Source organism: Anopheles arabiensis, chromosome 2, assembly GCF_016920715.1.
Source record: "Anopheles arabiensis isolate DONGOLA chromosome 2, AaraD3, whole genome shotgun sequence".
NCBI classification, from domain to species: domain Eukaryota; kingdom Metazoa; phylum Arthropoda; class Insecta; order Diptera; family Culicidae; genus Anopheles; species Anopheles arabiensis.
Genome location: NC_053517.1, coordinates 46,043,844 through 46,060,968, shown reverse-complemented (window position 1 = coordinate 46,060,968; position 17,125 = coordinate 46,043,844). Strand labels below are relative to the sequence as shown.

Sequence of the window (17,125 nt, the reverse complement as noted above, 5' to 3'; positions counted from 1 at the left end):
GCTATTGTTAGCAGCAATATGGACGTGTTTTATTCTCAGCGATCCGGTTCCCCCGAAGCACGAGGAAACAAGATCTGCGCGAAACATTTCAACTCCACCGGTCAATGCGGGCGCTGGGGCCGGTACCCTTAGTCGTCATCCACCGAAAGCAGCTGGTAGACATTAAAAAGCGTTACAAAAGACGCGTAAATTAAGTACTAAAAATATGTTCTACCCCTGCCCTAGGAGTAGACAAATCCCCAATCATTTGCTAGGGAACGAAGGGCGGGAGGGGAGCGACGAACCCTGTCGGAGGACGGTTGTTCTTAAAAATAAAATGCGCGTTCCGGCAAATTCGCCAACGGGGGTCGGTCTGTAACGATTCTTAGGGGACACCCACATCATACGTGCGTGTGTGTGTGCGTGTTTTGACAGTACATTCTTTGCGTTCCGACGAGTTCCAACACCGGGCGATTTATGTCATCGACCAGTCACGTTTCTGTCCGAAGTCGATTAACTTAGTGGTGTGTCGAGTGGGGGAACATACATGTGTATATCATCTCCCTCCGTTGCGTGATCTAGTTGAGGGTTGCACCGAAAAACGCAGATGTTATCAGAGTTGGGCATAGTCTGAAGGGTTTTGGGTGAATAATTTGTCGGGAATGAGGTCCGGATGTGTTCTAGAGGTCAGCGCTAGATTTTTAAGGCACGTTTGCAGAAATATTTTTAAGCGGTTACTCATTCAGCGTCAATGTCGGCGAATGTGACTTTAAATGTTGTGAATTTTCATAAATTACACATTTCAATTTTCGTAGAAGTTAAAAAAAAACCAACCAGTTTTTGTTGTATCATTAAGATTTTGTTCTCTGTTTGAAAACATCGAAAACACTGATTCATTCTAGAAAACTGTGCAACATCATGTAGCGGAACTTGGGGCAAGTATGCCACCTTAAGCATTTCAAGTTATAACTCATTAAAACATGTTTTTCAAAAGCCGATTTAAATCTCATAACCATTTTACATCTATTTCCTCACTTATAAATGAGTTTCGCTTGAAAAAAGTGCAAACAAAACAGTTTTTGAAGTGTTTTAAAAAGGATTCAAAAAGACGTTCTTTTTTGGGCTATGGGGCAAGAGTGCCACTCGTATGGGGCAAGACGGCCACCTGGTTAAAATAACCGTATTTCTTAGATAATTGGAAATTATTACGTTTGTACCACTAGTGTATGTATTCCTACATGTATTTAGTCACCAATGAACCCTTTTTGACCACCAATTGTACCACAATATGGTTTGTTACTGTTCTGTTTTTCTGGCGTGGAATCCGCTCACAATAGCGCACCATTCCGCAGCACGCTACAACAATGTTTACATTTTTGACAGCTCGCGCCTATGAAAGATGGTGGCACACTTGCCCCAAACAGAGATGGCACACTTGCCCCAAAAGTTGTAACTTTTTTGAAATTGAATTTTTCAGTGACAAAAAAAAAAGTTTTTTTCAACTAACCCCACAAAAAATTACACGTTTTCTCAGCTATATATAAAAAATTATAATATTCTGCTCTATTTTGAAACTCAATATAAATAAGTTCAAAACAATGGGAAATATCGATTGGTCTATATGAAATTCGGCTCAGTATACCTAGTCATTGGAAAGGAACCAACTGTATACACAATTGATCATTAAACTAAAGTTTTTAAGGAAAAGTGCTTGGTGGCACTCTTGCCCCGTATGGCACACTTGCCCCAAATTCCGCTATCCATTTACCATGAGGAATCTTGTAGAACGAATGGTTCAGGATGTAGTGATCATGGAAACTTTATATTAGTGATGGATAAATTTGGCAAAAATCCGGAGTCGACTCCGATCCGACTTCAATAATTTCGGAATTGACTCTGGAAGGTAGGTCCCCCAAACATTATCCGGAGTCTTTCGGATTCGTCCGGAGTTGTCCGGAGTCGTCCAGAATCGTCAGCAGTCGACCGGAGTCGTTCGGAGTCGACCGGAGTCGTTCGGAGTCGGAGTCGTCTCCGGACTCTGACTCCCGACGGAACTAGTGGTTCAGATTTTGATGGAGTCGGAATCGGACTAACAATAGCCGGAGTCGTATCGGAGTAGTGGGTGCGCTCCAAAGAGCACATCACCAATATGAATATTTGTTCCGATCAATGCGAGATGTTAAAAATCTTGTGATAGGCTAATGTCTGAAGTTATGATAGTGCCTGTTAATGTTAAAATGTGTAATTGTTCATGTTGCTATCGTGATGTGCAATAAACTTTACAGTCGCCAAAGAACTATTAAGTTGCTAATGATTCATTACTCTTTTATTGACAATGCTTTTACTGCTCTGAGGTAGCGGTTCAATTTTAAATGTTAACCTATTTTCTATTCAAGCAGTATTTAACTGCCATTCCAATACTGTTTCGAGTGTTTCTTTAGAGATTTGAGCAAAGCAAATAAAACCTATTGCAATTGTATCTATACAGGGTTTTCCATTCCAATTAACAACTGTCCACAGTCAACTAGCAATCCTCTATTTGAAAAACACGATTGTCTACCACTTACAAACAAGTCAAGCCGTTTTTGGTACACTGTCCATTTCAATTTCACAATTGTCGTCTTCGAAAACACACGTCAGATGCGGCACGGGTTGTTTTGGTTTTGGCTGGAACGTGTATCACTTGATGCTAGGACAGCTGAGCGAAATGAACATGCTAGGCATTTTATGTATACTTTAATCTTTCAACACAATGCAGAAATTTTGACATTTATCGGTGCTTTTACTTGTAGCCAGTGAAAAAAAATTACAACGTCCCAAAATAACCTAAAAACTGTAACGATCCAAGAATAACTAAAACCAAATGATAAAACTGTTTAACATGTCCAAATTGCTCAGCTTTCCCATGTTCTGATATTCAATCAAGACCTGTTTACAACATGGTTCAATTCTTACAGACAAGTGATACACGTTCCAGCCAAACCCGTACCGCATCTGACGTGTGTTTTCGAAGACGACAATTGTGAAATTGAAATGGACAGTGTACCAAAAACGGCTTGACTTGTTTGTAAGTGGTAGACAATCGTGTTTTTCAAATCGAGGATTGCTAGTTGACTGTAGACAGTTGTTAATTGGAATGGAAAACCCTGTAAAAAGACGAATATTTGGCCGATGGTCGACGTTTTATGTTTCCTGGTACGCTATTAGTAGGAAAATTTCACTGTGTGATTCATACTTCTAATAAGCTTTGCAGTCCATTTGACTTGATCTTGTCTGTAGATGCTCACATGTACACATACATACACACACACGCTCGCTACCGATTTTATGTTACCGTGGTAAACCTTAATGTATCTCCAGTGCAAACGATGAGCTCCACTACACCGCCACGGGCCAGGAAGTGGGTTAGTAGTAATTGGTGCCGGGTTGTTTTCGTTTCGCTTTTACAATGCGCTATGATGATTAGCCTTGCTGATGTTTCGATTTGTGTGTTGGTTTTACCACTGCTTTAAGTCAGATCTGTCCAAAATCACATTTGGACTTCCATGCGTTGTTAGGGTGAGGTGTTACTCAGCTCTTGCAATCCGCACAACCCTTTACATTTTGAGTTTATAAAGTTGCTGCAACTTCAGCAGGAAATAAGTAGGCCACACCTAATCTCAGGTACTTCATACGCGCAGTACCAGGAACCACCTTCGTCACCGACAGCAACTCACCGTCAGAACGCAAATCGTGTGAACGCATCGTCCGAAGATGTTTACCGGTTGAATTAAAGGTTTTTGTTGGACATTTGGGCGCTTCAAAAATTGTTCAAGGCAGCTTGCGCAGATGCCAGCTGTTGTTGGGCTATTGCCCACACCCATACCCATACACCCATGTAACAGGGTGGTTTTAATCTGCGCGCCACCATCTGCTGAAGCTAACTGTGCAATGGAACGGGGAAGCGATCGCACTAGAAAGCACACTGTAATCCATGAATCACTGTTTCCGCCACTTCGTTCGGGGTGGGATTCTCGCGTTGTTTTTTTAAGTGGTAGATTCAACCAGTTTCGGCCTAGCTAGCGCCACAGATTGTGTGCCTGTAAGCTGACTATAGAACAGTTTTCGTTCGGTAATTATTGTGCAGAACTAAGCGGTTTGCGGTGGGGCATTATAACGCCTCCTCAAATACGTAAGAAAGTGTGGCAGTTTTTGTTGGAATCTATTTTTATTGTTTTCCGGACAGACTTTGCTTAGTAATCATATTGTTTTATTTATTTTTTTGGGAAAAATGAAAATAATAAGTATTCTAACAAACTTTTTTTCTCTCTCTATTCTCTTCCTTCAGCCTATACCTATCGCGCGTCTTCCCGTTCGAGCAGTCTTTGTCTGGACATCGCAAACTCATTATCAGCAGCTGCTGCTTCTCCTAGGATTTTCTACCAATCGTCCTCAACCGTATCACTTATAGTACGAGCGAGGTTACAAATTGCGGCGAATAATAATTAAACCATTCGTGTATTTGTGTGTGTGTGCGTGTCCTGAGCCTGTTGATCGCACCACGGGCTGCGATCGGGCTACGACCTCGGTCGATGCATATGCTTTGCAAAAAGGAAAATAAAGAAGCAAAAACACAAACACACACACAAGAAAGCAGCAATTTCAATCATACTAATCATGCAGCAAGTGTAAGGCGCTCCTTGGACCCGCGCAGATAACCCGGACGGCGCCCGCGAAGTGCAGCAGCCGCGACACAGAGGTCTTATCTCGCGACAGCTTCCGTCTTGAAACTGGAATTGCGTATGCAAGTGTATGTGTGGCTGCCATTGGCCGCAATGGGGATGGAAAAGAGGGGCCTGTGTCTTACTGTGCGTGCTGTTAAAACGCAGCTAAAACACAAGAACGGGAAGTGTGCGTGGTGTGAAAAATGGCAACCAGTGTCATGAGAGTATACGTATATGTGTGTGTGCGTGTGTGTACTGTTGGCATCAAATCGAAAAAAAAAAACGCAGCTCTCCACCATGGCACCACGACTCGCGATAAGGAGAGAGTGTAACCAACTCAACCACCGTCCATGTACGGTGGTTATGTTTTTTTATGCTGAGACGATGGCCCTCTGGTTGGTGGTGAAGCGTGCGTATCAGTGAAAAACTGCCGAGAAACATCTCACATTGCTAACAGCCGTTTTGGCCGATACAAAGTTATGGACGGTGAAGAGACCTCACCTGAAACGTAACGCAAAGGTCGAAGGACACAGGACACTTGACTGCGTTTTTTGTCTGTTAGTGCGTTGAATTTTAGATTAGTGGTGCATGCACATATACTGTTTAGCTGGTGTTTATGCGTTGGAAAACGATAAGCCTTTCTGTTGGTGTTTGGCCCCCTGCGCGATGTTTAGTTCTAAATTACCGTCCGTTAAATTTGAGTTGTTAATAGAAATATGTTCATGTTCTCTCTTATTTTATCAGGCAGTGAAACAACAACAAAAAAGCACATTGGCTTAACTGAGAGTGTGTGTATGTGTGTGTGTATTTTTCTGTGTGCTGTGACAGCAAGAATCTCGTGTACAGAGTGTTGGTGGTTTTTACTGCAAGACCGTTGTGAAACAAGAGTCTGCAAAATGTGAGAATATCGCTTATCGTCGAACGTCGCAGAGCTGTAAATGTGTCGAGTGAGGTGGGCAGAAGAAAATGGTACCGTTTTCGATAAGGAATTGCTATGACACCAGCAACAAACCATTTCTTTCCTAATACATGATACAATAAGCCTGACCCGCGCGATCCTGCGGAAATAATCATCAAATCTATAGTAGTGTAAAAACAACACATACACAAAAAATGCTCAGTGTCCGTTGAAAAATGTTTGAATTTTATTATTAGAATTAGAAGTCTTTTAACAAATTATTGTTTAAATTCGGCAGAAACATGTTTTCATACATTGTCGAATGTGTCAGATATCTAATTTCAAAAATTAAAATGTATATCCGTACGAAGTTTAGGAAATTGTATTTGTATCATGTATTAACAGGAAAATGGTCGTAAACTGCTTTAGGAGCAATGTAGTATAATTTATAAAAAAATATCAGCATTCTACGTCACTTTTCTTTAAAGGTTCTGCTTTATTAGTGAATCTCTGTCCCAGATAGTTCGAGTGTTTGTGAGTGAGCCAAGAGTAGAATTTTTAATGTGTGCTAAAGGATGCTAAAGGAAGATATATCCTTAAGATCTAGAAGTGTACAGGCTGGACAAAGTTGATCGTAAATCGCGCACGAGAAAGGAAGAAAGTGAAATAGAGAGAAGAGTGAGTTTTGTGCATTTAGTGTTCGAAGGCGTGTGAGGGTGTGAATGCGTGTGCCGATTGTGTGTAGAATGGCCCAAGGAGTTGACCACAATTGAGTGTGCGTGTGTGTGTGTGTGTGTGAGTGAGTGTATGTGACCACCGTGTGCGTGCTGGTGTTTATGTTGTCTATGCTACCGCTGGCGGCTGCCGAATGGCGGCAGAAGCAGCAAAGGGAGCAGAATGAGCGGCGTCTACTGTAGCAGTTGCAGTTGGACAGCCCGCACTAGTAGCACAAGACGGCACCACACTACCGGCGACACTACCACCAGCAGCAGCAGCAGCAGCAGCAGAAGCAACAGCAGCAGCGGCAGCGGGTGCATCCACTGCCGGCGTCGTGGGCAGCCATCCTCCTCCCAGACAGTAGTGAAGCGGTTGATGCGATTTCAAGGGCTGCATCATCGATCGCTGCAATCGACAGCCATTGCAAGTACCAACGATACTACCACTATCACCAAGACCGACGACAGCATCAACAACAATAGCAACAACTTCTTCCATCAGCACCAGCACGAGCGTCGACGACACTAGCGGTCATGTCGCAGGATACTCTCGCGGACTGTTCCCGCTACATTCTGCAGGTGCGTATCGTATAATATATGATATAGTAGTGGTTTCGGTTGTGTTTCTTCTTCCTTTCCCAAGGATAGGATAAGGATTCATATACCAGTTTTATTTAGGCTTGACAGAATTATTTTTACCACGCAAGCGTATCGACAAATCTTGCTAGAGGGAGATAGTTTGGATAGGATTTGAAACCGTCCGGCTTTGTGAAAGCCGGCGCATCCAGAACAGAGGTATTTTGGTGTATGAAAAATATTGGTTCATGGTAATGTTACTATTTATGGCTATTCTTATTTTACCTTCAGCCTTCTGTTGAAAGTTTAATGCTGATTTAAAAATAATGAAAATGCAATATATGATTCGTACTAAAACCCAAGCCTACTAGTGGTCAGCCCTTGACCGACAATGGTTGTTGAGCCAAAGAAGAAGAAGAAAATCTTAATTGAAATTATGAAGTATAATCTTATATTTTTATAGTTGTTGACCCTTTTAAAACGTCTTCTTATCCGTAATACTGTAAAATCGACAATACTTAACTATAGCTAAATGTTAACATTTCATTGCAAAATGTAAAGCATGTCATACATGCTCTAATATGGTTACTAAACATTTTTACACCATCGTACTCCAACTGCCAGTGTTGAGATAATCCAATTGTTTAACAATCTAATGTGCCATTTTAACGACCTACCCATCCTAGGTTACTGGCGAGCGGTTAATAACAATTGCTTGAATCCTCACTAGCAGCTGAATAGTTACTCTCACAGTTTACCAAAACAAATCGTAACCCACGTGTACATGCTACACACTGCGGGCAGCTGAGTTTCAAATTGCAGCGTCTTGCTGCTCGTTGCCGATCTTTGGTTGGTACAAATTATCTCCCGATAGTTTTCACGTATTCTAGCAACAACACTAGTCTTTTTTGTCTTCAAAGTACGCCCGGTATTTGCATAGGTGTACTAGAAGTTTACAATTCGCCTTTACGAAACACGCTTGATCCAGAACGCGGCTGGTCGTCGTCGCCAGCTATTGGCTTTCTCGAACTCACAGCACCAAAATACGTCCCGGCGCCGTTTAATAATGATGTGTTTTGCTTTGCTTCGCTGGCGGATCTCAAATACCGATGCGTATCGTTTTATACGTTTGTTTGTTTTTCCTTCTAATCCCCCAATTAGCGCAATGGATGGACATCTTTCCTGCATGGCGCTTGCCAAAGGGACCCTTTGCACAGACACACACACACCCCAAACCCAGTGGGTGGGAAAATTGAATAAACAAGTACCAATAATAACACACCGGTATGTTTGTTTGGCTGAGCGGTTGTGCTGCATATGCAAAGGAACAGGGGAGGGGAGGGCAGGGGCAGGTCCAGAGCTGGCTGAGGGCGGAGAGTTAAAAAGGTAATAATAGTAACCACTCCGGGAAATATTTTGCCTGGAATCCGTTGGAGCGCCTACTAGCCGGGTGCACTTTCGTAAATCAATTATCCGTAATAACAAACCCGAATCCATTGCCAAGCACACAAATTCGCTTCTAGCAGCACCCGGATCCCCTCAATGGTTGGCCTGAAATATCAAGAAATGAATGATCCAGCTCTTACACACTGGCAGAGATTTCTTCATCCGATGCGTGTTGCTCAAGAAGTCGAGCTTGCAAGTGTTTGGATATACGGGAAATTTAAGAGAATGGAACGGGAAGTAGGAACTGTAGGGAAGTAACTGAATCTAAGCACCGTAGGACGACCGGCTTTATTCAATCGGAGTTTATTTATAAATATCGAACGTCTCCTTCGCTAGAGTTTGCCCTCAAACGTACGCACCGAAACGTGAATGCATCGGAAATTCGTATAGAAAGAAAAAGAGCGATCCCCGTTTGGGGGCCTAGGGCTTTACGGAATTTACTCCTTTTCCAATGACCTTGAATCCGTTCTCGAACACAGATTTATGTTTATCTGGATGTTTGTGTGTATGCGTGAATGTGCTACGATGTGCGCTGGAACGGTTGCAATGAGATTATCAGCAAAAACAAACTACTCCTGCATCTAAAAATAAATGTTATGCCATCTTATGAAATGTCTTTTCGTGTACATGAGCTCTTCGTGATAAAAATAATAGATTTTTTTTTGCCTTACGTCAAGAGCACCGTGGGGGATTCAGCTTAGATCAGCCTGATTTTCTATGACAGTAAATTCCGTTCACATTGTTGCATTTCAGCACAGTGTCATGCTTTGTTCTATACAAATCCCCTCGCGAGACCTCCTTCTCTGTCCTGTAAACTTATTGCAGTGTCGTCCAATTAATTCTAAATCACTGCAATGGTAAATATCATCGCTGCAAGCGCGCGTTTGTCTTATCTGCACGAGATATCTTCACGACCGCGAGTACCGGTGCAGCATTGATCCGCAACTCTAGTTCCCGTCTATTAAGGGCACTCCCGAGAAGCGTTCAATAAAAGCAACACACGTAACGCCAGCCGTCCAGGGGCGGGGAGGTACGGCCTCCAAAAACAAGCCACAAGCCTGTGACTCACTGCACTAGCCTGTATCGTGCAGAGGTCTTTGAAGACTTTGCCAGTTGTGGAGTCGGCTCCGCAACTCTGTGACCGTCTGTTTCTCTTAGTTCATCCGTCTCGATTGCGATTCTGCTGGACACACTTCAAACATTGGCGAAGAATGAGCGGTACATCGATAGAGAAGGGGAAGGACATGTGAATGCTGTGACAATGGTCAAGCTAAAGGAAGAGCGACGGCCAGAGAAAGAGGGAGAGAACTATAGAGAAAGAGAGAACACCGTTTCCCGACCATTGGCAAACAGTGTATGCGAAAGGTCAAGATCGTAAAAAATAAAATAAAGTATATATAAAACAGACACACGCACACATATTCCTCCAAACGCAAACGCACCGGACCGTGGCACTGGAAGTCCGCCGATTGGCCTTGAAAAAGGCACTCACTTATTGGCTTTTGTAGTGTCTCTCCCTCTCGCTCTCTATGTCTTGGTGGTGGTTCGGGAGATACTCCGGGGAAGGATACTAAAACGTGGACCTTCCCCTCGCTCCTTCGCTTTCCTCAACCTTTTGCTACTATTACTATACCCCTCCTCTGTACTTGCGGACGCGGAGTGACCCTTCCCGTTCCCGTTCGATTGATAAGATAGACTCGCGTCGCGTTGTCGCGTGGTGTGGTTTTAGTCAGTCTCATGTTGGAGGTACAGCACGACCTTTCCTTTCCTTCGCGCGATTGCCTGTGCTGCCGATTGCTCACGATCTGCCTGAGCGAATGAGTGGACTGGACGGGCGAACAAGCGGAGTGGTGCCAAGATTATGGTCACATTAACGCTCGGAAGGAGGAAGAAGGTTTTACCGGACGGTTGAAGAGTTTGTATTGATCGAATGTTTAAAGATATCGGGGACTGTTTGTATCTTATTTTTGATTAGACTTTAGACTTAAGACTTTTCAGAAATTAAAAAGTACAGTTTATACTGTGGTTCTATAGTAATTTGATATTTATTTTTTAAATTCAACGGGCAGTATGTGGTCTTCAGGAAGCGAGGCTACAAAAAAGGTATACAAAACTATTCACATGAACTTAAACGCAGTAACGTATATACGCAGATTCTAGCACTTGAACATGTCTCATATCAGTACGGAGGTCATACGATGTCACGATTGTACTCCTTTGGCCCAGCTAACTCGAAGGAAAAGTATATTTTTGTTTGAATTGTTAGCATTGTGTGAATGTGTGTGTTGCTATATATAGAGAAGCCTTTGTGACATTCGTCAATGCATAGTCAATTTTGGACAGTGGTAGGCTGTACACAACATCAACATGTATCCTTTGCCGGAAACTCTAAATGAATGCTTTACCCAGCACTCGTATGTTGGAGGAAATTCATTCTCACGTCAGTGCGCGCATCATCATGACGTGTGCTGGGTGGTAAAGTTGGTATGTAACTTCAGACAGGCGCAACAAAAAGCAGTAGGACCTTCTCGGTGAGGATGACGTTCCAGTAGCAAGCACCACCACATTACATTCGCCAATCCACGAAATGTTTCCCATGTGAAAAGGACCGTGCCAAGTAGTAGTAACGTGTTAGGACGTGTTAGAAAGACTAGTTGCGCGCATCAGAATGCTGAGTTCCGTTTGTATACGTGGTATATGTTTGTATGTTTATATGCATCGTGCATGGAAGCAGATGTCACCTCAGATGCATTCTGGGAGATGTGTTGGACAGTTTTACCTCACTTCGTTTGCTCAACTACCATGATTATGGTTTTATCACACGATACAGAAATTACATATTGAATATATCGAATAAACATGACTATTTTTTGTCCATGTGTCATGTTTTTCTTTCTATAAACGTCTTCAATTGTAGTCCCATACTTTTGGTTTGGTAATATGTATACTTAACTTGTGGATTATACTAACTTCAATCAAAGATGTTTTTAAATAATGAAATGGCTTGGATTATCTAAGCTATCAGTTATGAGATAATTATATAGAATAACAAGAGTACCAGGGCATCGGAAAGCAATCATTCGATTTTTGGTAATTCAATGTACATTAGACATTAAGATAATGTGGTATGATGTTATTATTTAGACCTATGCATAGATCTGTAGGAATGAATTCTCATTTTGTATACCTCTACTTGGTCGCTTAGGATCGTTCGAGTTATAGCAATGCAGGAGCAAACCGGAGATCGTACGACGCTCCACAGTCAGAGTGTTGCCACTTGTGTATGACTCATGGTGTGTATTAGGCGAACAATCGACACTGTTCATAGATCGAAGCAACATTATTGGCCTGGAGCGTCAATACGCTGTTGTTCTCTATTCTGCTACGTTTTTACCACCACCGTTTGGTCTGTTCAAGTCATCCGCTCAAGTACCAGTGCTTCTTACACATCACAAGCTCTCCGAGCAGTGTTGGGAAACGCTGCTCGCGCAACTACCACTGCCATGCAGAATGATCCACATCCTGAAGGCATCAGTTGTTGTTACCTTTGCGCTTTTGCACAACACCACAGTACTGCTCACTATCACTGGATGTCATTGTTTGGCGCACATCAAATGTTGCTGCAAAACGACTGCACAGCCAATCGATCCCGGGGCGATGTTCCTAACCGTGATGTGGTGAACACCTGCCCTTTAGATTATCGAATGTTGTTGTTGTTGTGCCACAGGTGCCACAAGTTGACCGAGAACCGTAACCTCGTAGGCTCGCGGTAAGAAAATCCATATCAGACAGCCAGTGTGCTGCATGGCCGATAAGCGGTCGGCAGTGTTTGCGCCCCGAAGACTTCCAAAGCCTTCCTTATCTGTGTCAGCCCTGGTATGTGCGTATGCGATTGATTGATAAGCGATCGTGTGTCGGAGTTTGCCACTTTATGAATCAGGTCCCGCAAATCGGCAACGAGTTTCATTGCGTGTGTGTGAGTATGAGACACACACCTCAACGGACGTACAGGCTGTTCACTTGCCCAGTAGGTTAGCTTTAGGCTAGTTAGGATCACGTATCTCGGGTTGGAGGGTGTCCCTCGGTGTCACACTCCGGTTGGCAGTGAGCTATTGTTAGAAGAAGGTGTGTGTTATTATCGATTCGCTGTGCTGCTGGGTGCTTTAGAAGCGCAGGTAGTTTCGCTCTAGCCACTTGGAGTCGACCAGAGGGGCTAGGCCATTTAGTAGTTTAGCCTGCTCGTAGATACGCGAGCGCGTGCCACATGACTGTTTACGAGCCGGCTCTGGCACATGAAGGAAAAATCGTGCTTCGTGCTGAATGCAATAAAGTGGTGTGTGCGGACAGAAGATTGGTTGAAATCTGATTTTACACCAATCATTTCCATGTGCAGTTCCATCTACTAGTGACGATTTGTGGTGCAATGATACAGACAAGCAGCGGATGCCTCTCTATTGCCGTGTGAATGTGCGCGAAGTTGTGGTGTAGTATCTCAAGCGCAGCTGTGCTGTAGTAGCGCTAGAACGACGCGCAGAATGCACACTTGCGCGAAACGCCTCAAGATCTACGACCGCTCGCGCTTGGGTACTTACTCACAGCGCCTCTCCGGCAGTGAAAAATATGACTGAAAAATCGATTTGTGCCCACTACCATACCCCCCTTGGTTGGAAATTGTTCTACTCAGCTTCGGATGCCACTTGGACGCGCTTGTTCGTTTTCAGGGCACGAGCTGGCACGAGCTCGGGTTAGCTCTCCAGCGCTAATTCTTCGGCGATGATCGTTCACAGATCGGCGCACTAAGCATTGCGGGACTCAGGCCCTGTCTATTACCGATTACTAGTTACGATTGAACGGTTAAAGTGAACAGTACTGGAGTGTGGTATTTTTTGCTCGTTACTACATATAACCCCACAATCCGATACCGAAACAGACATGTGATTGAAGTTTGCACTCGAGAGTCGTTGATAAGAAAAAAGTGTGTGTTGGTTGGTGAGTGTGCTTTATCAACAACGTCAACCGTTGCGAGCGTCTGGTGGAGTGGAAACGGTGGGACCAATTGGAGTTGGCGATAAATTCAAGGTTAGCTGAAAGGTGGTTGCCTTAGTACAATGGTCAATCGATAAGCAGCGCGAAAGTTTGGAAAATGAAGTAATTTTTTGTTTGTTATTGTTTAGTGTGCATGTGATTGATTTGGGGGCATTAATTTGTTTGCCTTGTTTTTGGCACAAAGTGTGGTAGAACGTGGTTATTTGTTGCGATTGCCACCTATTGTTTAGTTATTTCAACGGTGACAAGTGTTACTTTACAACCGATCAACGTCTAAACGTCTTCGGAGTTTAATTGCTAGTTCTTAAAAGTGTGCAAGGGAATTGGTTTGGAAAAATCAAATGATCTCGTGCTCCTTCCCATTTCAACCGTTTCATTAGTGGTCACTTGTGCATGTTTGTAGTGAGGTATTAATGCCAAAGTGTGTGTGGCGTCCTAGGTATAGCCTTCCATCGTATTGTGTGGAGTGAGATTCGATGTAAATAATTTGCATTTCCTGTGCTCACGCGAATCGCCGGAAATGTGCAGGAAGATTGATCCACCGGAACCGGCACCACTGGTAATGCTGGTTAGCCGGCAGGAGGAGGTTGTCGCAATCTAAACGATGGGAAAGTATCGATCCGATCATTTCCATGCCAATTCGAAGTGTGCACGTGGTGTCGGGTGCAATATTTGAAATAGTATTGGCAGCGCACTTATGCGGTGTGTTCTTTCATTATTCTTTCAATGCTGTTCTTTCACAGTGAGTTTCGTGGTTTCTATTGGAGAGAAAAAGCTGCATTTTGTGTTGTGAATTAAGTGTGATATTTAAAGCCAAAATTCCTGCATAAGAAAGGGAATGCAGTTCAATGGGGTGAAGTGGCGGCATCACAATCAGCATCCATTGACCGATGAATCACTGGGTCGGCACCCAAACACCAATTCACCAACCAAAAAGATTGATACAGAGTCGCGTACAAAGTGTTCCGAAAAGCAAACAGCAGCATCATCCGCCGTATCCTGTTTAAGTAGTGGAAGTGATGCGATGGAGTTAAACGGAACACACACTGATTCTTCCGAATTGAGCAGCAAATATCGTCACCGAGACGAACTGACGATGAGAGCTGAAAGGAAAGAAAAAAGACGGTCGAAGATTTACTACGATGATTTTGTTACGCTCGATACGACCGTTATGCTGAAGGTAGGGAACAACAATCCTCTTAATTTTTAAGCGGACAAAGGTAAAGCAAGCACACTGTGGATGGAGGTTGCATGGTAATTGTGTAATTGCACTTCCTCCCCGAAGGAAGTAAGCTATGAATCATAGCAGTAAGCAATAATAACAATAATCGATATGACATCGTGTTGCGACGTGTTTTTGTTGTGCCGATGATGACGATGAGAATGAAGTTGATGCGATGTGAGAGGAGTGTGATAGTGATTAGGGCACACACACATTGCTAGCAATGCAAAAAGGGGAAGGTAGGAGGGAAATAGATACGATCCAAAGAATGATGTTGCCCGTTCGAGTGAAGCGCACCGAGGGGTGTGCGCTGATTAATCATTTCCGGCTTAAACGATGCGAAGGGTTCTGCGTTGTCGACTTGCCGGCGACGGATAGAACTGGTGCAATAATGGTGTGATGAAATAATTCAAATTGCGTAGATTAGAACCACGAACATCACACAAAGTACGGGCACACACACACACACACGATTAAGAGGCATGTGTGCCGATGAATTAAAACTTTATTGTTGATTAGTCTAAAGCCATCCAACCAGTTTGCTGACCTATTTAACTAGGTTCATGAGGAGAGGCATTTTCTGCTTGTAATTAGGAATTAGGAAGGAATAATTTTTAAGTAAATTTTCCATTCGATTGATACCCTCAATATCATCATATCAGCTAGAAACAATATATTCCAAATCTAATGTAGCTTTGATCATTCACTTTTTTACCTTTAATGTTTCTCTCTTTCATTTTACATTGTCAAACTCCTAAAAATGTTTACCGTTTTGAAGAACATTCCGCGGCAATGGGGATTGTAATAGCGCACACCTTTGAGACGTAGGTGTTTGTATGATATTTTTCATGAAAGCAGATCAGGTGTGTGATGGTAATTATGCGCAACGCTTTGATCGTTTCATCGATGTTCCAGATCGTTGCCAGACCGTGGATTTGTTTATCTTGGTTCCTCGACGTTTCTCGGGAGGTTTTGTTTTTCATTTTGAAATGCCTGTCTCGGTCGATATGCTAAATGCACGATTTGTGTACTTTTTGCTCATTGGCCTTCCATTTATTTTCCTTCTTCCCTTCGATCGATTTTTTTAGATCAGTTTTGTACTGCAAAACTTATAATTAATAGTGTATGTTAGTGGTGTGGTGGATTATGAATTGGCATTTTTGTTTACAAAGTCTCTTCATGTAACTTGTTTATGGAATAATCGTACTTTACCATAAGCAGCAGAGGATGTTTCCGTGTCTTCACCATCCTATGAATGGACCAATTCTGAACAACAATACTCGCGTTTCAAGTTGTTCAATTAAGAGAGCGTTACAATAACATTGCACGCACTCACGCAAGAGTCTAGCATTCCGCGGTGCTTCCAAATAACCTGAGCTGAATGCCGTTAGCAGAGGCTGCGCCGCTGTTGCACTGCATTGGACCACTAGCGTCATCGTGTGCTTCTGCACCTTCGAACAACAACGGCAGCTGCTGCGCTTGCTGTCGTATCCGTATGTAGGCTGATCCATTCGACAGTTGCGCCAATAATGATTGATTACTGGAACCGGTTGGCGAAAGCGAAGTGGTGCGCTAGAAGTCGACGATAACCTATAGAAGGTGGTGGCGGGCAGCAAACGAATGAATGAACGAATGGCGTTGATCCGATCTCCCTTTTTTGCTTATCACAGGCAGAACAACATGCACGCAACCCAACTCTTCTTGTCCTGTCCGTTCTTGGGTGATGCATTTGTTCAGTTGTGGTTTTAAAATATAAATAAGTTGTAATTTAAGAGAAATGTTGGATTGAATGCAGCTTGGCAATTAGATTTTTTTATGTGCAATCTTTTGTGCTTGAAACGGTTTGGGTAAAACTACCAATAGTGGTGTGATTTGTATCGGTACTGATAATCCTTAATTAATTTAATGAATGTCAAGGTTTCAAGAATGTAAATTCAAGAATATTTTAACATATCACTATTGCAATGCGTTGTATCTTCAAAATCACAACCAAATTTGCAAAAAAAAATCAAAAATCAAAAAATCGTATTTTAATCAATAAGCCGTTGTACCTATAGTAGTGATATGGTCCTATAGTGGTCGTATTGTGTTCCTATAGTGGTGGTAGTAAAAGAAACCTAACAAAGGGGCCCTTTCCGTTTTAAGTTCGTAGGCTGAAATTTCAGCCTGTCAGTTTTTTGCATTGTATAGCAGTTTTCGAGCAGCTATCTAAGTGGGTATAATACACAGGTGGGCTTATTCCAAGGTGTATGTATTTAGAAGGCTAATTTTTATTGACCTATCCTGTCAAAAAGTGATGTTCAAATTTGGGTTAAAATAACATGTTATATGCCATCTGGACTAAATAAACACACTTTGATTCTAGACTCCACCATCTGATCTCTATAATGCACCTTGGGATAAATGAAAACACCACCTTGTTTTACCATTTATTCGAAAAGGTGCTCGAATCTAATTCTAGCTTTGAGGCTAAAATAGTCTAGACTGAAAATCGCAGGCTAGTTTTGTGTGCAGTTTTGTATGGAGTGTCTACATGATT

At 42.8% G+C, this 17,125-nt stretch overlaps 1 protein-coding gene across 18 annotated transcripts in view; it reads left to right on the top strand.

The window, feature by feature from the left end:
- LOC120893875 (unconventional myosin-IXa-like) overlaps positions 1 to 17,125 on the top strand; it is a 64,514-nt gene that overhangs the window by 9,246 nt on the left and 38,143 nt on the right. For 7 of the 18 annotated variants that reach the window (XM_040296058.1, XM_040296044.1, XM_040296057.1 and 4 more), the window contains exons 1-2: positions 13,105 to 13,397; positions 14,108 to 14,544. In XM_040296058.1, coding sequence (XP_040151992.1) covers positions 14,203 to 14,544 — 342 coding nt within the window. In that variant the 5' untranslated portion in view covers positions 13,105 to 13,397; positions 14,108 to 14,202. Of the gene's footprint in view, positions 1 to 4,306; positions 4,429 to 5,426; positions 5,652 to 6,043; positions 6,876 to 12,425; positions 12,444 to 13,104; positions 13,398 to 14,107; positions 14,545 to 17,125 lie in introns of those variants that run through there. The other 11 variants (XM_040296048.1, XM_040296047.1, XM_040296053.1 and 8 more) reach the window with 10 other exon arrangements.